Here is a 21880-nt window from a genome sequence, read left to right on the forward strand (position 1 = left end):
TACTATGCGGCTTGTGATGGGCGAGACGGAGAGGAAGATGGCAAAGAATTTTTGTATACGGATAGAACCATGGTCACGATGAACTTCGGCCTGTTTCAAACTCGGTATCTTTTGTAAATACCAATAAATTATATAGTCACTTTGGTGCGGAAAGAACACTGTTGCACGTAGAACCTCCAGTGGTAGAGTCCAACGCCAGACAACAGGGAAGGCGAGCGAGTCGATGAACACGCCCTGAGTCGGGCGTTTGATCAAGCCTCGAGCGCCTGCGTGTTTGTATCATCCTTCGGAAACGTACTTCCTTCCCGGAACTTGGACGTTGTAAGGACCGGAAGTGGTGGTGTCGCTTGCCGCTGAATGTGTACTTGTATGGAGCGCCGTGGCTCAGAGACTGAGTTACACTCCGCCTCAAATCCAGCGGATGCCACGGCAAAGGCGGAGTATTGCATATGAACATCGTCTCTACTGCTCCCTGGCCGAACTCTGGAATTGAGAACAGCAAGGTAGCTGATAGCCTCCACTTTCCCTAGCAGAATGATGATTATATACAGGACTTGGGGCGGGAGAATCAGGAATAAAACCAGAACGCATATTGCCATAAACGCTGCAAGGAGGCCGCATTCAGGTCAGATGGCAATTGAGAACAGGGAAACTTACTGGTCAATGCTCCCGTCGTCACGATTAACCACAGTATCTTGGTTATGAGCGTCCTAGTGCCCTGTTGTACCCTTATTTTCGATCGTTTAAGCTGAAAACATAACTGAGGATTATTTTCCGATACAACACATGTAGTAGGGGTGTGCACTTACAATCAATCCCATGAAAATCGTGATTGTGGTATCGCAGAGAGCCGAACTTGCGGTCCATAACTGCCGTGCATAAAGACTCGAAAACTAATGAGAATTCAAAAACGACTCTGAGCTTACAATCGTGTTGACGTCTCTGACCAAGACTGAATTTAAATCGAATATGTTCCATTCTATTATATGTGCGGCTCCGGCGAATGTCGTTGCCGTGCTTAACAGAGATAGCTAAAGGAGAGACAAATAAGTAGCGAATGTTCCGGTGTCTTGAGAATCACCAACTATGAGGACGGAAACTGTCATGACCTTCGATCTGGACAGTATCCATATTCTCCAAGCTGAAAAGCATTGACATAGTAGCCCAACTACCAAACTTCATAAAGATTCAACAGGGAGAGAAAATGAAAGTTTCAGCTCACCAAGTCCAGTTGTGACAACAAAAGCCTCATCCCCCCAGTCCACTATGGTACTACCTGCAACATTGACGAAAAGAACCCCAAAGTCAATTGCACAATTTAAGTAGAGTTTCCTAGCCACCCAAGCCGTTTGCAATGCCTCCATGATATAGATTGAATAGGAGATAGCTCTGATCGCGAGCTTGTCTCGGGAAAATGACTTGTGATATATGACTGCAAGGAACCCTTGATGAGAAATGCTGCACAGTAGTTGATGAGAGACCTGCATCTCACAAATTTGGACAGTGAGGATGCCAAAGAGCGCCCAGTGAATGAGTGAGGTGAGAATCTTGCAGTTGTATTTGTTACTTCGTCGATAGCATCAAGAAACGGCTTACCAATGTCCAGAGCCTAGGAGTAGATATAGAGAAGTAGGTCAGCCGAGTGTTGTAGGCAAAGACGATTCGCGTACATCTCAAAAAGACGATTTGCGTATGTCTTAAGCGTATTAGAGTCCATGGCGTTGTTAGAAAGCGAGTGGGAAGGGAATGATGGGTAAACACATTTTATTGCAGATGTTTTGGCCGAGAAGAAAGTACATAATCCCCATCCATCTCATCAGAGATGGAGGCGTGATGCATGGACTATAGCATGCGCGTACAAGAAGCGCCTCTTTGATGGTATCGAGTCTGGTGGTCAACAGTAGCACAGCAATTCGTGAGAGCTCGCGCCTCTATAATATATAACAATGGATCGAGTCAGTATTTTCGATTGAAAAATATACATGGCACACACCATCTAGTACTTCAGCCCTGGATACTTTTCTATCTGAGTTCTGTTCGTCGCCTGTTGGGATGGCCCGAATACCTGATGTTGACGTTGAAAACAGCGTTCAGTCTCGTGGCCAGATTTCAAACTCAGATGCTCGGCTCTCGGCAGCTCCGGTCCGAGCAGTGCTTTCTTGGACAAAGGGTGCCGAAACCACCGAACGCATGCTGCCTTCGGTCTTTGACTTTCATTGAGTCATTGACAACACTTTCCAGTCGAATATCTGACATGATATACCTTCATTTATTTCCACCAGTCACTTAGATACATTGTTGAAGGATCTGCCAAGCTCTCGAGCCTCATCAAGTAGTGCTTGACCGCTGGCCCACGATCCATTATTATATATTATAGAGGTGCGCACTCTCACGAATTGCTGTGCTACTGTTGACCAGACTCGATACCATCAAAGAGGCGCTTCTCGTCGCGCATGCTATAGTCCATGCATCACGCCTCCATCTCATCACAGATGGATGGAGATTTTGTACTCTCTTCTCGGTCAAAACATCTGCAATAAAATGTGTTTACCCATCATTCCCTTCCCACTCGCTTTCTAACAACGCCATGCCATCTCCAGTGGAGTCTAATGTGCTTCCTAACGTGTACGTGAACCATCTTTGCCTACAACACTCGGCTGACCCACTGAATTCTCTATATCTACTCCTAGGCTTGGGACATTGGTAAGCCGTTTCTTGATGCTATCGACGAAGTAACAAATACAACTGCAAGATTCTCACCTCACTCATTCACTGGGCGCTCTTTGGCATCCTCACTGTCCAAATTTGTGAGATGCAGGTCTCTCATCAACTACTTTGTAGCATTTCTCATCAAGGGTTCCTTGCAGTCATATATCACAAGTCATTTTCCCGAGACAAGCTCGTGATCAGAGCTATCTCCTATTCAATCTATATCATGGAGGCATTGCAAACGGCTTGGGTGGCTAGGAAACTCTACTTAATTTTTGAAGAAGGCTTTGGGAGCTTCATTTATCTCATCAGCGTTCCGGGTAGTACCGTAGTGGACTGGGGGGATGAGGCTTTTGTTGTCACAACTGGACTTGGTGAGCTGAAACTTTCATTTTCTCTCCCTGTTGAATCTTTATGAAGTTTGGTAGTTGGGCTACTATGTCAATGCTTTTCAGCTTGGAGAATATGGATACTGTCCAGATCGAAGGTCATGACAGTTTCCGTCCTCATAGTTGGTGATTCTCAAGACACCGGAACATTCGCTACTTATTTGTCTCTCCTTTAGCTGTCACTGCTAAGCACGGCAGCGACATTCGCCGGAGGCGCACATATAATAGAATGGAACGTATTTGAATTAAATTCAGTCTTGGTCAGAGACGTCAACACGATTGTAAGCTCAGAGTCGTTTTTGAATTCTCATTAGTTCTCGAGTCTTTATGCACGGCAGTTATGGACCGCGAGTTCGGCTCTCTGCGACACCACAATCACGATTTTCATGGGATTGATTGTAAGTGCACACCCCTACTACATGTGTTGTATCGGAAAATAATCCTCAGTTATGTTTTCAGCTTAAACGATCGAAAATAAGGGTACAACAGGGCACTAGGACGCTCATAACCAAGATACTGTGGTTAATCGTGACGACGGGAGCATTGACCAGTAAGTTTCCCTGTTCTCAATCGCCGCATCTGACCTGAATGCGGCCTCCTTGTAGCGGTTATGGCATTATGTGTCCTGGTTTTTTTCCTGGGTTTCCCGCACGCCCAATACTTGTATATAATCATCATTCTGATAGGGAAAGTGGAGGCTATTAGCTACCTTGCTGTTCTCAATTCCAGAGTTCGGCCAGGGAGCAGTAGAGACGATGTTCATACGCAATACTCCGCCTTTGCCGTGGCATCCGCTGGATTTGAGGCGGAGTGTAACTCAGTCTCTGAGCCACGGCGCTCCATACAAGTACACATTCAGCGGCAAGCGACACCACCACTTCCGGTCCTTACAACGTCCAAGTTCCGGGAAGGAAGTACGTTTCCGAAGGATGATACAAACACGCAGGCGCTCGAGGCTTGATCAAACGCCCGACTCAGGGCGTGTTCATCGACTCGCTCGCCTTCCCTGTTGTCTGGCGTTGGACTCTACCACTGGAGGTTCTACGTGCAACAGTGTTCTTTCCGCACCAAAGTGACTATATAATTTATTGGTATTCACAAAAGATACCGAGTTTGAAACAGGACAAAGTTCGTCGTGACCATGTTTCTATCCGTGTACAGAAATTCTTTGCCATCTTCCTTTCCGCCTCGCTCATCACAATCTGCATAGTATCGATATCTAAATTCTGTAGTACTACGCCACCAAGAAGTTCTTGAATCTTTGGTAAATACTAGGTCCTTATGATTAGTTGTCAAAATACACGACCGGGCGCTGTCCGAGTTGTCGAGGGTCAAGATTCAAGAACAGTCTGGGTGGGATAGACTCCGAACGTGTACGGAGTGTTCGTATTCGTTTTGTGCGTTTAGTAAAAGAACTTGGTGCGTGGAATGCTTCGTGTCTCCGTAGGATTCTTTTGACCATATATTCCCTTCAGGCACGATCCGATTTCTGCCTGCCCGAAACCCAGCGCATCCCACTTGTGACTTTGGGTGGGAACGCTAGAAGACTTACTATACTAGTATCAAAAAATGGTTTCCTAGACATGTCAATCGACTTCGTTTTTCTCACGACGGTCTCGTCTCAATAATGCTCAGAACATGGGCATGTTAATTTCGAAAACGGTCATTAACAAGATACAAAGAATTATTCGTGATTTTGGGCTACGGGCCCTTCAACGTTTCAAGCTTTAAGCGTCGGGAGCGACCAACATAAATGTACCACCGATAGGACTTCCAAGGTTCGTGTCTGCAGCAAACTTGGCAATATCAAACAACGAGATGGAGGTAGAAGAGTTGACCTCTGTCTGTGTGTTGAACTGGCGTGACTGGCGGAACAAGAGGAAGATGTATCTGGGGAAAGAAAAAAAGAAGTTAGTGGGGAAAAGCTCAGCAGTTGAGAAAACAAAAAAGGAAACGAACCGATGAGCATCAGAACCTGCAGGTGGAGTTGGCTGCAAGAATTCGGAAATAGCAGGTGTATTATTTCGGAGGTTTCCACCGACGTTGACGAAATTCCCGCCTAGGAAGTGGCGGATCTGGGCTGCGGTGGGATCTTGGGGAGTAGGTGCGTCGGGGTCGACGGTTGCTACGACGAAAGGACCACTTCCCGCGTCTCCTCTTACTGCGAACGAAGGAGGACCAGCGGTAGCTAAGGAACAGAATTCGTATGAGCGAGATGAACGGAAAAACAAAAACATCGGGGTGAGAGGGAGATCATATTAACCGTTTCGAGGGAGTTGAACGCCTGCATGTAAGGTGATGGTCCTCCCACTTGTCTGTGGCAAGGAAACCTCGAGTAACACTTCAGGTGCAAATCTGATGCGCAAGTCTTGAGGAATCTGTTTTTGAGAGGGTCGGTAAACTGAAACCAAAAAGCGGGAGAAGAGAAAACTCACGTTGGCTGCATCGAATGCTCTTACCACCTGTCTTATATCCGTGTCCTGCGCAAACACGAGAGAGAAGAGGGGCACTAAAGTGAGATATGAGAGTCGCATGGGAGAAGTCGATGTGATGGTTGGGAACGTTTGCTGTTTCTTATATAGGATTTTCCAAGCTCGGTAAGAATGAACGACGCGTGGGGCGAGTCAAGGGTAGAAGTTATTCACAAGCATGAGAAAAGGATGGTTGTCATGCGTGGGCCGAGGAATGCATCATTGAAAAGAACGCGCGGGAGTGTTCATTATTGGAAACTTTGACTGGCTTCCGTTGCGGTTTGTGGCATATTGAGAGATTACATGTTACATTCGCGTAGTAATCCCTGAGATTTGAAAGACTTCCCTCTGGAGCAGAAACTGAGTGCATCGATTACGGTGAATCGCTGGATTTCGAGGAAGGGTGTGAGTTGCTAATCTGCGATGCGAAGAATGGCGTAGCTATTTTGGGTAAGGATTTTCATATTTTTAGATATGAACTAGGGAAAAAACTGACATGATTGATTTTCACATCTTCGCACGTGCACCTCGACGACCCCTTTGCGAAAACGAGTCTTTCAAAGACAGGCCATCCAAGATATCGTGCCAGTTTTAGCCGCCTTTGGTTGCCATGGGTTGAACCGGTTCATCTCGATCCTAAGAGTTCTATCTAAGTCCTTTCTTTATCAGATTCAGCCTTCGGGGAATAAAAGATGACACATCACCCACCCGAAGAGCCTTTTCCTGATCCTTCATTTTGTAGTGAGAACTGCACCGTGCACGCTGGCCTCCAAGTTAAGTTTCGTGGAATAGCGCGTGTTCTGACTCCTGAGTCGCTGGTGTGATATGAATCTGACCGTTGTCGAAGGTGAAAGGGATTTCGCTAATGATTAATGACTAGTGACTGTCTGGTGACAACGGGCGAGTAAGAAATCTTTGGCGGATCTGATTCCAAAAGCGTGAGAAGTACCAGCCGTTGATTCACGCGACCCCAGTGACTCGAAGTCTGATAACCCCCATCCTACCCATCGAACAAACACTTGGACATTATCCGTGCTCTCGTCGAACGTTGTACCCACAAACGGCCATGTAATTTGCAGATCAAGGTGGCAGAAGGGATTTGGAAAGGCAGGGACGTGGTTGGTGTTACTCCAACTAGCGCTGGTAAGACACTATCATTTTGGATATCACCTCGGCGGGGTTGGATAATCATAGGACAGTCATTGTGGTCACTCCATTGAAGTACATAAGAGTACATAGTGTAAAACAAGTAGCGTGCACACTAGCATTGGTGTCGTTCGTAGCAAGGGTCAAATGGGAATAATCCGGGATCGGGCTGGGTTGAGAATTTTAATCGTAGTCAGCGTAAAATCTGTGACCACAGCGCACTCAGGGTGGCATCTACTGCAGCATCAAGTGGTCGTGCGATTGCAACCATCGCCACTATGATAGTAGAAGTTAAACGCCCTCAGCGTATGTCGCATAAAGCACTTACCAGATGCAACAATAACGAGAAAAGTGAAAGATTTGAATTGCATAGCCGTCAATAGATAGGAAGGAGTCGTAACGGTGGTAAGAAAGCTTCGTGAAGAAAATGCGCCACTCACCTAATATACCTCTCGAAGAGCCGAGCGCCTTGCCCAGCTCCACGAGACCCGATCAACCACCGATCATCCCATTCATCGCTATATTATTATAAAACCAACTTCGTGGGCGTCATCCATTTGATCAGTAACCTACAGTCAGTATGGAACAGGATGATTCGGGACTTGTGAGGACCGTACTCGGTCTGCTAGGCTGTTCTGGAAATAACCTAAGGCTGAGCTTCCTGAATTCACAAACTAGCACTGGTCAACCGGTCACTATTGACTCATTGTCGCTGCATACGGTACTTTCGTTTGTTGAAGGTCAAATTTCCCTCATTTCACGTCCTTAGTGGCGATGGCTACGACTGTACCTGTAGTTGAGGTTGACCTAAAGCTGGTGAGCGACACCTTCTATCTGTTAGTCGTAGTCTCGTTCTGTCAACTTAAATATGCTTTAGACATGTACTGTTGAACGGCATCCGGGAGGGTGCCTGGCGTCGTGAAGGAACCTATGCTTGAGGTGACATCTTTTTCATCCGCGAGACTAGACTTGTGGGGTATCCGATAGCAAGTTCTTCTAATACACTTCGTTGTAAACGTCGATCGTTAGATATTCAATGCTTCACCTCCCTTTAATTTCCAACACAAGCACATAACTCCAATTGCAAGATTCCCAATTCCGATCCAAACGCCTTTCCCCGGAGTGTCTTCATACAGCGTGTAGTTCCCCCCGCTTCGTTCAACCCTCCGACTCTGTGCAGTTTAGAGGTATGTTCAGAACCTATAATGGGTGAGATAGAGTCTGCTGCGTCTGCAAAGCTGGCGAAGTCTCGGGCGATATCGTGGCCTGAAACAAACGAGTAGAACGGTCAGCGTAAAAAACAATTCACCGACGATCAGCACATCCGGATCTCTATCCTCAAACTCTACTTGCTTTCGACGAAATCCATCCCAAGGTTTGAAGGCGAACCTTGTGGAGCGATTAGATCCAACCTAAAAAGTAGCCACTGATAAGTAAGCGATAACACCATAGAAGAAAAAGTCTCATCACCTTCTCAACAAACGGACGCAGCTGCTCAAGACATGTACACATCGTATAAGCCTTCCACGTGTCCACCCTGCCACACCTTCCCCTTCCAATGCCGTATAAATCAACCTCCTAATCGCAGTGCCCTTCCCACCATATGAAACGTCAAACGAAAACGCAAATTGGAGAAACACCAAGTCTGGAAAGACTTCTGTAATCATCGGTTTCTTTAAATTATGGTCAACGATGAGTTAGAGTGAAGTAGAAACGAGGAGAGGCTAAGAATGGTTTTATCTGATTTGCAAAACCACGGATGTAAGAGAGCGATGTCGAGGGAGGGGGTTCGTGTTCGCTGTACAGATCAGATCATCGGACCGTGGGAAGGAGATGACGTCATCAAGATCCTTGCCGCCGTATAGGCCCTATGCGTTGGTGCAGTAACGGCCAAGAAACAAGAAGCAGATTCAACTGCCGCAACGGGTCAAAACGGGCAAAAACGACGCGTAGAAAAAACCTACAAAATTATCAAGGAAATGCCTCTCGGTATTCAATAACTTCAGACTTGATCTAAACCTTTTGCGGCATGAACAGGAATTATCTGGAACTAGTCTGGTCATGGCTCTACTCCTTGAAGCTGTTATCTTTCTGGAAACAATGTTGTAAGTAAATCCTAGCATCTTGCGTTTGAAAATCGGGACTTATATGCAACGGATTGACCTTGCCTTATCGCCTCGACCGAAAAGTTGTCGCACGATCCCCAAACTCACATTACTGATATGTGGCAAGTTCTTGTTAACTAAGAGGGAAATTTCGGCCGGTTTTCCACCCAGCTTGTGCAAAGCTGAGGCTTGAAGCTTGAAGGGTAGCGCGGTCAGTAGATGGAACTATTGGCATGAACCACTGTAACTAGTTGACTATTTTCAGTACCTTATCTTCAAACGATTATGGAATTCGGACCCATGAACTCGAAATGAATGGGCATTTGCCACAAACGCCACAGACGTAGTGGTTCCCAAAGCGTTTCTTACACCAAATAAGTATTTGTTAAAGTTAAATTTGCATCGGGAGATTAAAAATAGCCTAAATTGTTTTTTTCCGGACCCCTTCCCGGTGGTAGTAGTACTACATAGATATAGTAGTTCTAGAACGCTGCTCTGATAATTAGCTTATTGACAAACACTATCGATTTGTTGGTCTTCTCCCGCCGAATTATAAGAGCGTACATTCTGGCATATATGTATCCCACATCAATCAGCTACAGCAAATAGAAAATACAGCACTCGCGGGTAAAGTTACTTATAATTAGTACAAATACAACGTTAGAGTCGAGAAAAATAAAACTCTAATAACGTTCATGGGTAATGAATTAATTTACTCCTATCGTCATCTCATTCCACGAGAGTTCAATATGTGTTCTGATTATGATACACCCACGTCGCAGTCGCCGCGTCAGCGAGAGGGCCCATTTTGGGGTTCTGAAGTTGACGTCGAACTCCCGGCGTGCCGCTGGACGGTTCTACCGTCCAAAGCAACTGACCTAATTCGTTGATAGCCGCTTCATCAAACTCTGGCCCAAAGAACATCCCTTGAGAGGCTTGCTCTACCTCCAGAGCGTTCCATTCGTTTGAAGTAGGTGATACTGGGCTCTGGTACCATTGAGCAGCAGAATGAAGATCCGGATAAGGTTGCGAATGTGGAGGAAGTGACTGCGTGTATACCCTTCCCGCCGCTACAGCCTGGGCTTGGATGTGATCGTAAGAAGGCCGACAATCGGTTTTTGAGCTGATATCGCACGTCCCGACTGTCCCTTGATGATTCTCTATAGAAGAAGCCGTCATGCTACTCGAACCGGAAATATGGCTCTCCACCTAAACGAAGAAGGGAAAAACAAAAAATAAAGATGGAAGGAGAGCTCCTGTATTCTAGAAGAACGTGCTCACCATTGTCCGTTTGGCAATCCTTTCCATAGAGTCATTCCCTTCGGACGCACGTTTTCTAGTATTCAAAGTTCGAGGCTCACTAACAACTAATCAGAGTTCTCAGTTTTCCGTCAGATCTGATGAATTATGGATTACGCACCAAGCATTTCCTCCAGAAGAGCGATAGCATTTTGAGAGACTGTAGACGCGTTCTGTGTCATCCTAATAACAAACCCGTAAAGGCACCGATAATAGTCTGCCATAAGGAACTTACTTGAATAGGTTGAGCGCCTCCTGTAACTCGACTTTCCTCGACTCTACAGCAGCTGGATTCTCGGACCTCAGATGACATAGGTCGATAAAGAGTACAACCGCCTTCATGGTTGTCGGTTCTCAGCATTAGACACGGGGGGATTGACCTGATGGGGCTTACCGCTCCGAATCCATAGAACATAACTAACCACCATTTCAAAAAGATGGCCGATTGTTCTGGAGTTGACTTGAGATAGTGTAAAACCGCTCTTGCCGAATCAATACACTGTTCCGTAGACCCCGCCTGATAGGGGGTGGTATTCAGCTTCGGTGCCTTCATCTACATTGAAAAATAACGAGAACAGAACTCACATATTTACGATCCACATATCCCCTATACAAATACGGTCGATGAAGCCGCATTCGTCTAGTTTCTCCCATAATTAGAGCCATCAAAGTCTCCATCTCCCGAACTCCCATCGTTTCCTGTTTAATCGGGTGATAAAGTAGGCTCTGTTCGGTATGTTGGAACCGACTGGGAATGCGATCCAACATGTCTTGAAGCTTTGCATCAGTTTCGGTAACAAAACCGTAGCCGGGTGCCCGTGTTGAATTTGAACTTGAATTTGAAATTCCCACTGGCATCGCATTCGCATTCGTGTTATTATTGTCGATGATCTCTCGGTGGATTTCGACGAACTGGAAGCGCGTGAGAGAAAAGGTCATCTCCTATCAAACGAATGGAATATACCCATGTAAGGATGGAATTGGGGGGTGATATTAAGCGCCAGTCACTCCCTAGGAAAAAAGAGAAGTCATACCGTATAATGATGATAGTTTTCAGGGCCCGGGACCTCCCGCCCATCGACTAAATCCGCATCGTTTACGTTGGCAGGCATTCCCGTCAAGTTTTGAGTAGGATGGATAGAGTAAACACCGTTGTGGGCGGCAGCGTGTGACCAGTCGTTGAAAATCTGGGGGGAACACACCCACGCCGAGTCAGAGGATAGGAGTAGAGTCCAACAGTCCATGAACTTGAACTTACCAGATTCCACCAAACGCGCCGACCGATTTCTCTCCTAACGATAGACTTCCAAGGGCCAGTATAAACTCGATTCTCGTTTTCAGATCCGAGGCGAGCCAAACCGAGATTCTGTGCGATCTATGGGGTACGAAAGAGAAAGTTCTCTATCAGTCAAATGCCCGAGCGAAAAGAGGAGGGCGTGAAAAGGTAAAATGAGACCAGGCGATAAAGGTTGCTTGGAATATTGGTAATAGTAGTAATCCGAGAAGAGTGGCTGTTCGGCAACGGGGAATACTGACCTTTATTGCAGATCCTAACAGAGCCCAATGCGAGCTACCAGAAAAAGTATGTCAGTTTCGAGGATCCATGCGCGGGGGGGAGGGGTGGGTTGGAGAGAGACCACAATAATCTGTGTTACTTCGGGGGGGTTGACGATATGAAATAAACATATACCCACTCCGCATCGTCCAAATTCTTATGATATACACCCATTAACCTAAGTAGCGACCACATCGTTAATGACCACATAAAAAGACGAGCGCGTAAGTGTCATTGACTCACAGGAGACACTGGACAGCTTCCAAACTATGATTTGACCAAAAATTGTCTACCCATAGGGACGCCTGAGCAGCAGAGTACATCGTTTGAGCTAGCGCTGCAGCCTCTTCTATCCCAATGTTAAGCCTTTGGCAGATCTCGGGCTCTATAAGGTGTAGCGCAAGGCAAATGACCATAAACAGAGTTGACAAGAAAGAAATGGATATGTGGCCGACAGACCACACATCGTTTTCCTCATAATTGTCGCTGCCGAGATAAGAACCTTGATTGATCTGCTGGAAAAGCTCGTTTGCCTCTGCCATGAAAGAGGGGTAGTGGAAGATCTTCGTGTACCACTCTATTCGGTCGAACTATTGAAGGAAAGATCGTCAGTTACGAGTGTAAACAAGATCTGAGGAAACGAAGGCATGAAAATGAAAACCCACATAAAACTGAATAAGCTCCCGACTTTGTGGCTCATCAGGAAGCATCGAGACCAATCTTTGCATGACGTTTGTAGAGGGGTCTATCAATACTGAAAGCGGTCCCGTCGGGTGGGACTGGAACCCATGCTCGCACAAGTTCGTTGTGGCGGTGGCTGGCCAAGGATAATCCAGAGCCATAGATGCTGATGGTTGTGTCGATAAAAGTAATTCCAGTGAAGCTCTGTGACGATTGATACGATTCCCCATTGCAAAGTCCTCTAACATCATAGCTATTTCCTCGTCGGATGATGCTGATCCACAAAGGAAACGAACACCAGAAGGATTCCCCCCTTCCGGTGTTGGCAAGCGACCGGGGGATGATTTACCGACATGAGGAGTAAGGGGTGTTGATAGTTTCTTAACCGTATTGCATCTATCCACTGGTTTGGCAATAGAAGATGTCAGGGAGAGCAACAAGTCTGGAGGTAGAAATTTGGAGAGCCTCGAAACGATTTTCTCGAGAACAGCGACGCGGTTAAGAACGTCATCGAGGGTCTCTATCGTCGTTTTTCCAGAACTTTGAAAGGCTCTTAGTATCACCTCCGGAGTGCCAAGACCGACCTTACCTGCCTGCACTACGATCGACTTCACGGCATACCTCGCTCTCTCCCCGTAGAATACATGGGGCGCAAGGGTACTCTCTGTTACCTGTATAGAAACTCTCATAAGCGACTGGAACCAATGTAGAACTTATCAAGACTCACATTTAATCTTGCGTTTTCGACCTGGGCGGATGTGAGAGAGCATGTTTCGGCAGAAAAGAAACGGGCGTACATTGGAAACAGCTTTGAATGGGTCGCGAACAGGTCCGAGTGTCTGACATTGCAACGAACCTCGATCAGCGTAGAGGAAGGACAGGAAATGAAATTAGAGAAAAGAACCCCAAGGAGTCGGGAAGATCCTTTCTACTTATAAGAGGCCCTGAAGTGATTTTGAACCTCATATCTCCGTATTCGTATCTCATGTAGAGGAAAGGGATGAGGAAATTCTTTACAAGGTCGTATTGAAGATTTGCACCATAAAAATTTACTTGTTAACGGCATATTTCAGAAAAATAACAATCATGAACCCACCCTAGCGCGAGGTACTTTATGCAGTTACATCCATATGACAAAGGTCTGCCCTGTCTTTTTCACCGTGGGATCCGAGATATGCAGGTGAAACCATAACTTCTCCCCTCGAGTATGTAGAACCTGCATTGGGGGGAAGTTATGTGTGAGTTTGTGGAGATATAGTAGTAATTAAAGAAAAGAGTAAATTATAGAACCTCCCAAAGGAACAATTTAAATCGCTTTCCAAAGTCTCGGAAATATTCATGGGCAAGTCGGCAGTTATGGCGGCTCTTGTAGCAAGTCACTGGGTGCGAATGCTCGTAAGCGAGAAAAAGAAAAGTTCTATATAGACTCGCACAAATATACCCAAAAAAGAACCATGCGGATGATTTGCCGTTTCCCTTCTCTCCACTTTGGTCGGCCCGAACGGCGAAGTATCTATAGGCAAGGAAGAGATAAGATGGGATAGGTTAGAAGGAGAACGGATAGATCCCCTACGGGAAGCACCGAAGCTAGATCGTGCCCATCGACCTGGTGCCAACGATAATTCCTGAATCGATTCATATTGTGCGAGGTTTTTGCCATTACAACGCCATGTCTGTGGAGCGTCCAAGGACGAGTACCGAGTTTGAATAGCTTGTCACTAAAAGACGACATGTATGAGCACAAGTAAAACATACGAGCGACACTGATTTCGTATACCCCCGGGTGGTAGGGACAAGCAATCGAATCTCCAATCTTCCGGCAATGGACGATCTTCGGCCAACTCTCCATAACGTTAAAGACGATATAGCACGGGAAGTGCTCACAGACACGAACGACAGACTCGATTCGCACCCGATGCTCCTCTTCGGATGCGGAGGTTTTCTCGACTTGTTTGCAGACACTCGTTCTGAATCGAACATTAGACTTGTTCAAAGGGACGATGTATAGAGATAGGGAGATGGGCATGCGGGATCGACGCACACCAGTGATCGTTATGATCCTCATCCTTGCTTCGACTTTGAGAAGAACACCATCCTAAAATAAAGGCACCTATAAGCTCACTGAGACCGAAAAAAAAATTACAGAAAAATTTCTTGCACTCCAGTGAATGGATGCGGCTGAGAGCGGTATTAGTCGACCTAGTAGTATAATGTTCTCATCGCATGAATTTGTCGTGCTGGAGGCTCAAAATCAGCCCGTAGTAGCTGATCCATGGATACCTCAAACCAACAGAGATACTGTGCGTGCGTTCGGTTTATGGAGGAACGCGAAAGAGCCGTGGTAGAGTCACATGATCCATGTGGCTACAGTAGATACCGACGGAACACTGAAAAGACGGCTCATCGATATGGCAGGGAACAAGAAGAGATCTTGGTGGGAATCTCTTCTGACACGACGGCTCCAGGGGAATATCGAAGACATGGTGAAAATAAAATATTGGACACACTGGGAATTGAACCCAGCACCCCCCGCAGAAGATGCTACACATACAAGTACATGCTAAGCGGATGTGATAACCAACTACACCATGTGCCCATAGTATACAAAGAGAAGATATCGGATAAGGAAAAGTTTTCGCATTTGATTGAATCTGAGTATCGCATCGTACGGACAATGTTAAAGTACTAGTGAAGGTCAGGGCATGTACAGGAAATGTACAGAGTCGTTGTGCAAGGTTGCAAATTTCCGTACGATCAGAAGGTCATTCAATCCAAGATGATATGTACGAGCAAAGTGTAGGGTGACGCGATGAACGTTTGAATGCTTCACTCAGAGCACAACCAGTGACCACCGGCACCAGTGCACTGTGCAACTAGGTTACACATGGCCGGATCCAACTTAAAGGCATACATGTACTGTTCAACCGACGTCAGATAGTGCCACTTGTGTTTCATCCTGTGAATAGTTCGTATCCGAATTTTTCCGACCACTACGGGTTCGAATTGAGATATTTCAATTTCAAGCGTTACCGGTGGCGTACCTTAGCGGGTATTAAGTCAAGGACAATTCATATCAGTGACAGTAGTCCTATGATAGTCATCATTGCCACGAGCACCCGGTACAGAGAAATCGCCGACAAGCCTGAGCCCGTTTTGAGACAGCGACCACGAGCCGAGTTCCACTGAACAAAGCGTTGCTGGACGAGTCTCCCGCTCGTGCGGCAGGTATCGATGTAGCCTGAGGGAAAGTCAGATCGACTTTCAGGCGAAGGGAGCTTGCAACGCGGCACTCGACGTACTGTCTAGTATTCCTTGCCCAGAAGCCATAAAATCCGAATTTTTGTCACCTTCGAAGACGGTCCTAACCGTAGCTATGCAGCCCAAACACCGAGTCAACGCTTCGTTTGTCGACTCACTGCAAATGTATGTTGGGTCGGTGGTAGCTGGGAGTTGCTGGAAAAGCAAGGGTTATAAGCACACGAGGGGAAGGGGAGGGGAGGTCTTGGATCGTACCTTCAACTCGACCAGGATCCCACATTCCTCCTCACACTGTTCTGGTGGATTCCCGAGTCTCTGAAGTTGGTCCGTCTTCCAGCACTGAGAAAAAGAAAGCGGCGGAAAGCATCGCGGATTGAGGCCCTGACATTCGACCTGGAATACTTTTTGACTGAAGGCTAACGTAGGGTCCTGCATTTACGATGAGGTAAAGGGGGCAGGGACACTGGAGGGAGTGGATGTTTGAAAACAAGGTCACTCAACGGCCGTAATGATGACTCACCTACAGTGCTCTCGAGCTCGTGCAAGGCGTCCAGAACAAGAAAATATTCAGTTTGGGATTCTGTGAACGAAAACACTATGATGGTTTTTAAAAAAAAATAGAACGGGGCAGATCATGTCGAGTACGCACAGCCAGCAGGAACTCATGGCATTCCCATCAAACCCAAATGACAACCCATGTCACTATGTATAAGTATTCAAATATTCACTCCCAGCGCTCCGCCACTATATTACCAAAGATGCTCATTTCCATCGAGCTTACGTGCCGAACGCCGCTAGATCAGCTGTTCGGTGGCATCTCTCGATCTCGAAACTAGATAAATCGTTTGCCTGGTTTTTCACCCCCGAGAGGGACAATCAACAAGACGATGGAAATGCGAGCAAACGGAATTGATTGTAGAATGGCCCTTCTCCGTCTAGGCCCACAGTAAAAGTACTCGGTACGGATTAACAGCCTAATAAAACGAAGAAGTAAGGAGTCATGGAGAAGAAGAGGCGGCAAGCAACTCACATTATGTAACAACGCAAAGAAACATGACAACCCGCATGACCGCCCATGCCCTTACAGAGGTCAAATACATCCGGAACGTCTAGAATCCTTCATCTTCAACTATATCCCAACCATCCTCATCAACCTCTGGGACACCCCTGGGTCGTACTTCCCTCCCATTTCCACCGAAACCCGCACGCTTTCTGGGAGCCTTCACCCGCGAAGTCGACATCGCCTGCATCAGTTGCGCGAAATCCAACTGGAAACTTGGCGGTGTGGGTGCTGGAAGATACGGTTGAGTCTCGTGTGAGTGTCTGCCAGTTCCAGTAGTGTCAGTAAGGGAGTAAAAGCTCGTATGTAAGACAAGATACCTACCTCCCCAGCTCAGCACTGCAACAGACACTCCACAAGTTACTCAGCACATCCCCAGCTTGAGCTAGAGGTATATCCACGCTCTGGGTGTAGGAGAGATAGCAGACGTTGTAAAGCAACATCGCAAATGCTGTCGTGAATGTTTGTTGGGGCTCCGGGTCCGGGAGGGTGTACGAATCTGAGATCAATCTCGCGTTGGGCGAAGAGGAAGCGGATAAGGAGATGGGAGATGCTTGAGGTTTTGCAGAAAGATGAAGAGGTTGTTTTACGTGCCATCTGAATGGAGGAGTTAGTACTGAAGAGTACTTTGAAAGGGAACGGCTTACTTTGTCCAACCCCCGCTTTCACCACCTGGCCCAGCACGGATGTAAGGTACCCCAACTCCAACTTTACCACCGCTCCACGTTATCTCGAATGGAAGTTTGATGCCGAGATAGAACGTGAGTAGCGAAAGGAAGTGGATGGTATGTGTTATTACGGCGTTGATATGATCTGGTGGGTATCCTATCATTGAGAAAAAAGGTCAGTAGGATGAAAGATTAAAATAAACCGACACATACTTCGTATATCCCCAGGAACAGGTAATATCAAATCTGCAATCGTCCATTCCCCCTTCGTTCCGGCTTTTCCACCGACTGGCGGTCTTCCACCAACTTCGACAACATTGAAGACCTCTACTAGTTCTTGTACCAGCCCAGACCTAGCACGAGCGATGTTCGCTGATAGCGACGACAATTCCTGGCTTTCTCGGTTGACTAGGGCTTGTACCGATGAATTTGGGGTTATCATCAACGTCGCAGCTGACAATGTTCGTCTTCGGGTGGCTAGGTTTTCTCGAAGCGTCTGGAGACGGGCTCGTTCTACAGCAGGATTCTTACTATGAGGATTAGTGTATAGAGAAAAAGAAAAAGTGAGATTTACGAACTCTTGTCGTTATCCTTCCTCAACTTTGATAGAGCACCCATCGCTTCGTCGACCCGGTTTTGTAAGTCGGATATCTCAGCTCTACGAGTTCGATTCGGTTCGATCCATTGCAAAGATTTAGTCGCTTTGACGAATTGTTCATCACGCTCAGCAGCGAAATGCTGAGTCTTCAAATGGAGATCTCGTTGACTAGAGTTTGAGAAAGATTAGACATCCCATAAACTTCGGTACAATGAAGGATGGAATGCTTACTGAGCTCGAAGACAGTTGGCGCAGAAAAATTGGCGCTGTCTAAGCTCACAATTCTGGCATTCCATCAAAATGGAAACTGCTGCTGAAAGTGGTATCGGTCCACGTAGGATGATGTTCTCGCCTCGAAGTTACAAGTAGCGTCTGACGACCGTCAAAAAGAACAGTGGAGAAGTTGTATTAGCTAATTCAAGAAAAACTTGATTAGACGAACACTATCAAATATACTAGATACGCACCTGGAAAAGAATCTTCAAAAAGGCGGAAGTCGAGAGAGGCACTGGGAGTCGACAGCGGCTTGCGTCAGAGCCATGGCTGAGTCGCTACGCGCTTAGCTTACACTTATTTGTTATCTTCACGTGATCAAGCTTACAGTATGTAGGTTCGAAAAGCGGGCCGTGCGAGGCCGTTTCGTCCGATCCCTAACCGCAATCATGATGCTAAGTTGGATGCTTTGGGGGAATTTCCTGCTTGGGTGAGCTTTTCATTTGCTTCTTAACCTCTGATCCTTATGTAAAAGCTTGCCTAGCACTCAAAATTGGCATCAGATATGTACCTTGGAAAGACGAATGATGTCCTCTTGCCTCTTGCCTCTTGCCTCTTGCCTCTTGCCAAAGTTCGTCAACAATTTGCCGCCGCGTCCTGCAGCATTTCTCACCGTTGCTAGGGGTAGCCTTACGCCTTTCACTCACCAGCGTAACTTCCAAATGATGGGAAGATGACGCGTCCTAGCGGCTCGTTCTCTACCCCACCATCATATTGAAATTCACCACAACGCACGACCCCCGGCGCGAGACAGAATGTGTATACAATCCCTATATTTCCCTGATCTAGAGTCTCCTAAAAGTATCACTTCGCTCTCAGGGGAGTGGCGCAGTCTCAATTGCACTTTTGACAACAGGTGGGAATTATTCGGATTTGCCGACGAGCGACGTATGCGTGTACGGCCCTGCGCTTTCTGTAAGGGGGACGTTATACGCAGTCAACGGACCGTTTTTCAACAGTGCTATAAATGGGCGACTCCCCCCCCCAACTCTTGATCTTAAACGTAAACATTAAACACGACAAGGTCTGCTACTATGAAGATCATCATCGTCGGTGGCGGTATCGGCGGCCTAGCAGCCTACCACGCTCTTCGCAAGTATCTTCCTGCAGCGAAAACTTCGGTCATTGTCTATGAAACCTACCCGACCAGTCGTTTCACCACTACAGTCATTGGTGGCGGTCTCGGCCTCCAGCCCAACGGCCAACGGGCAGCAGCAACTATTTCGCCAACTGCTTTGGAGTATATCCAAGCCAGGGGTATGGAATCCCCTACATTTACGATTAGAAATCAAGAAGGGAAGGTTTTAGGAGTTATGAACGTCGGTAACAAGGCTAAACATGGATATGGGTCAATTATGGCTCCGAGAGCAGTCGTGCATGAAGCATTTCTTGTCGAGGGGGATGTAGAAAAGGAGGTCAAATGGGGGAAGAAGGTCAAGGAAGTGAAGGAATTCGAAGATAGGGTTGAAGTGCTATTCGAGGATGGAGATAAGGATACTTGTGATCTCCTTATCGGTGCTGATGGTGTGCGTAGCATCTGTAAGGAAGCATTGTTTCCGAACCAGTATCCGCCCAATTACGAGTAAGTTGACTTGTTTTTTTATTTTTTGTTGAGAAGAGATAAGCTGATCGTGCTTCGTGTAGCGGTCTCACAGGCATCGGAGGATTCCTACCTCTATCTGCGCTTTCACCTACCCTCCAAGCCGGTATTCGGAAAGAAATCGTCACGATGACATTCAGCCGTTCAGGATTCTTCGGCTACGCCTTTTGCTCGCCATCGTCAACCAATGGAGAGGAGAGAATGATGTGGTGGTCGACATACGAATGCAACCCTCCTCTTCCTCGCGATACGCCCCCGTCTCAAGTCTTGGATCATCTTGTCGCTCGACATGGTGACTGGATATCTCCTTATGACGAGAAGGACACAGGCCGTCGTGTCTTCAAGGATATAGTCACTCTCGGTTGTCAAGATGGAACCGAGTTCCTTGTACTTCCTCGATACATTACACCACTTCTTCCGAATTGGTCAACCGTTCGTACGTCCAACGGACAAGGCCGTATCGTTCTCTTAGGCGATGCTGCTCATACTATGCCGCCGGATTCAGGTCAAGGGGTTTCTTGCGCCATTGAGGATGGCCTAGCTTTGGCGCTCCTTCTGAGGCATTACCTCTCAAACTCTCAATTAACGGAGGTGAAGGCTATTCAGAAGTCGTTATTGGCCTACGAAGAGATTAGGAAACCGAGAGTTGCGACCATTTTGAAATTTGCGAAGAGGGGTGGAGATTCGAAAAGGGAACTAGGGTGGTTTGGCGAGAAGATGAGAGATTGGGCGTTTTGGTTTTTCTGTAAGTTATTTCGTTTGTTCTGGATTTATCGGCGGATTTACGAGGTCGATCTTTACAGTGAAATTACCGTTCTCGGTGATTGATGGCATGCATAGTTACGACGTGGAAGCCGAAGTTAAGAAATACCTCAAAGATCACTAGCTGTTTTTTCGTGGAAGATTGTGCAATACAGCTGGGAAATCTAAATTATTCTGGTTATTGTTGAATCTCAGTGTGACGACGAACTTCAAACTCGGAGGTTTTTTTACTACAACGCTGATCATGACCTAAAATCGAGTTGGCACCTAGGAAGGAACACGTCGATGTTCCGACGCGACAGAAATATCCAGGGTGTCATTTTAAGAATGACGATGGTTGGTTCGTGGCGCTTCGAAGGTCGTTACATAGTGTGATGTCAGGTTGTCAAAATTGATGATATAGCCATGGGCCATGGCGTGAACGATTAAAGGCACTCTCAGATGTTGCGTCTAAAATGAAACGCAAGGAAGAATCTGAGTAGGTGATGTACTAAGTTGAAGAACACGGACCGCACCCACGTCTATGCACAAACCGAATCATCTCGCCACCTGTACTCGATGGATGATGAAACCTTGTTCGTCAACATTGGTAGCAAGCGGAATAGCTTGTTGTATTACCGTATGGCCCAACGTGAATATACTACGGATGAATCATCAAACAAAACAAAGACCTTTCCTATCGAATGATGAATAGTTCGGAATGAGAGCGCTGAGTTTACGTGCACGTCGTTGAATTCGAAGAGAACCATTAGCGCGAAGGCGTCGAGGCGAAGGGTACATAGAGCGTGGGAACAATCACCAAATTTGGAAATTATTATCTTATGTCTCCTTCTTGTTCCTCAACTGCAAACTTCCGTCCCTATACAGTTCTGGGCACACGTGTGGGAAGAATTTGACGGCCAATGTCAGCGGGATGCATCAAGGGAAGGACTCGTGAGAAACTAGGTTACCCGTCCCTGTTATCTCAACACATGGCTCGTTTTTAGCGCCTTTCGCCCGTTCAACGCAATCAATGTCGTCTAGACCTGGTCCTCTTCCATCTAAAGTTCTTCTGACCCCTTCGGGGAGTCATACGTTAAAATTGGAACAATACAGAGAAGATTAGCATGGCCCCTGCACAAGGATGACACGCTTCCCCGGAGTGGTAGACCTATGGGTCTCAATATTTATTTTTTGTCTGTTGCTAATCCAGAAAATTAGCAGGACGCGCGAAATGCAACTGGGGGAGCTTGAGGACCTCTAGGAAGCTAAGTGTCAGGGGGAGGCAGTCGGGGATTGGGATTTAGGCCTAAATGTGTTTGTTCAG

At 46.7% G+C, this 21880-nt stretch overlaps 6 protein-coding genes and 1 non-coding gene across 7 annotated transcripts; 1 reads left to right on the forward strand and 6 right to left on the reverse strand.

The window, feature by feature from the left end:
* Nucleotides 1-251: 251 nt before the first annotated feature.
* On the reverse strand, nt 252-1364 carry E1B28_012910 (uncharacterized protein; the record flags this gene model as incomplete). The annotated part of the gene is made up of 6 exons (XM_043158065.1): nt 252-604; nt 658-748; nt 810-869; nt 927-1031; nt 1086-1168; nt 1223-1364. 6 exons carry the CDS (start codon nt 1362-1364, stop codon nt 252-254), a joined length of 834 nt encoding a protein of 277 aa, XP_043005436.1.
* A 3461-nt stretch (nt 1365-4825) lies between these two features.
* E1B28_012911 (uncharacterized protein) lies at nt 4826-5632 on the reverse strand (the record flags this gene model as incomplete). The annotated part of the gene is made up of 4 exons (XM_043158066.1): nt 4826-4988; nt 5058-5286; nt 5362-5476; nt 5534-5632. 4 exons carry the CDS (start codon nt 5630-5632, stop codon nt 4826-4828), a joined length of 606 nt encoding a protein of 201 aa, XP_043005437.1.
* Nucleotides 5633-7688: 2056 nt separating this feature from the next.
* On the reverse strand, nt 7689-8536 carry E1B28_012912 (uncharacterized protein). Its single transcript, XM_043158067.1, has 2 exons — nt 8186-8536; nt 7689-8127 (listed from the first exon to the last, which is right to left on the reverse strand). Exons 1-2 carry the CDS (start codon nt 8380-8382, stop codon nt 8061-8063), a joined length of 264 nt encoding a protein of 87 aa, XP_043005438.1. The 5' UTR covers nt 8383-8536; the 3' UTR covers nt 7689-8060.
* Nucleotides 8537-9564: 1028 nt separating this feature from the next.
* E1B28_012913 (uncharacterized protein) lies at nt 9565-13201 on the reverse strand (the record flags this gene model as incomplete). The annotated part of the gene is made up of 15 exons (XM_043158068.1): nt 9565-10029; nt 10102-10187; nt 10241-10302; nt 10355-10455; nt 10514-10636; nt 10705-11061; nt 11154-11306; nt 11378-11494; nt 11656-11689; nt 11814-11852; nt 11918-12264; nt 12340-12895; nt 12945-13026; nt 13083-13103; nt 13153-13201. The coding sequence occupies 15 exons, from the start codon at nt 13199-13201 to the stop codon at nt 9565-9567; spliced, it is 2592 nt and encodes an 863-aa protein (XP_043005439.1).
* Nucleotides 13202-14853: 1652 nt separating this feature from the next.
* E1B28_012914 lies at nt 14854-14951 on the reverse strand. The gene has a single exon. It is a non-coding gene; the product is annotated as a tRNA-Ala (tRNA).
* A 1771-nt stretch (nt 14952-16722) lies between these two features.
* On the reverse strand, nt 16723-18235 carry E1B28_012915 (uncharacterized protein; the record flags this gene model as incomplete). Its single annotated transcript, XM_043158069.1, has 6 exons — nt 16723-16936; nt 16998-17270; nt 17321-17498; nt 17555-17854; nt 17920-18107; nt 18171-18235. The coding sequence occupies 6 exons, from the start codon at nt 18233-18235 to the stop codon at nt 16723-16725; spliced, it is 1218 nt and encodes a 405-aa protein (XP_043005440.1).
* A 1011-nt stretch (nt 18236-19246) lies between these two features.
* Nucleotides 19247-20698, forward strand: E1B28_012916 (uncharacterized protein; the record flags this gene model as incomplete). Its single annotated transcript, XM_043158070.1, has 3 exons — nt 19247-19794; nt 19857-20557; nt 20616-20698. 3 exons carry the CDS (start codon nt 19247-19249, stop codon nt 20696-20698), a joined length of 1332 nt encoding a protein of 443 aa, XP_043005441.1.
* Nucleotides 20699-21880: the final 1182 nt, after the last annotated feature.

The sequence above is a fragment of the Marasmius oreades genome, chromosome 8, assembly GCF_018924745.1.
Source record: "Marasmius oreades isolate 03SP1 chromosome 8, whole genome shotgun sequence".
NCBI lineage: Eukaryota > Fungi > Basidiomycota > Agaricomycetes > Agaricales > Marasmiaceae > Marasmius > Marasmius oreades.

Coding starts and splice junctions, on each gene's coding strand:
- E1B28_012912 (XM_043158067.1), bottom strand. CDS start 8,382: ATGATTACAGAAGTCTTTCCAGACTTGGTGTTTCTCCAATTTGCGTTT. Junction 8,128..8,185: donor TGCGTCCGTTTGTTGAGAAG/GTGATGAGACTT, acceptor GCTACTTTTTAG/GTTGGATCTAATCGCTCCAC.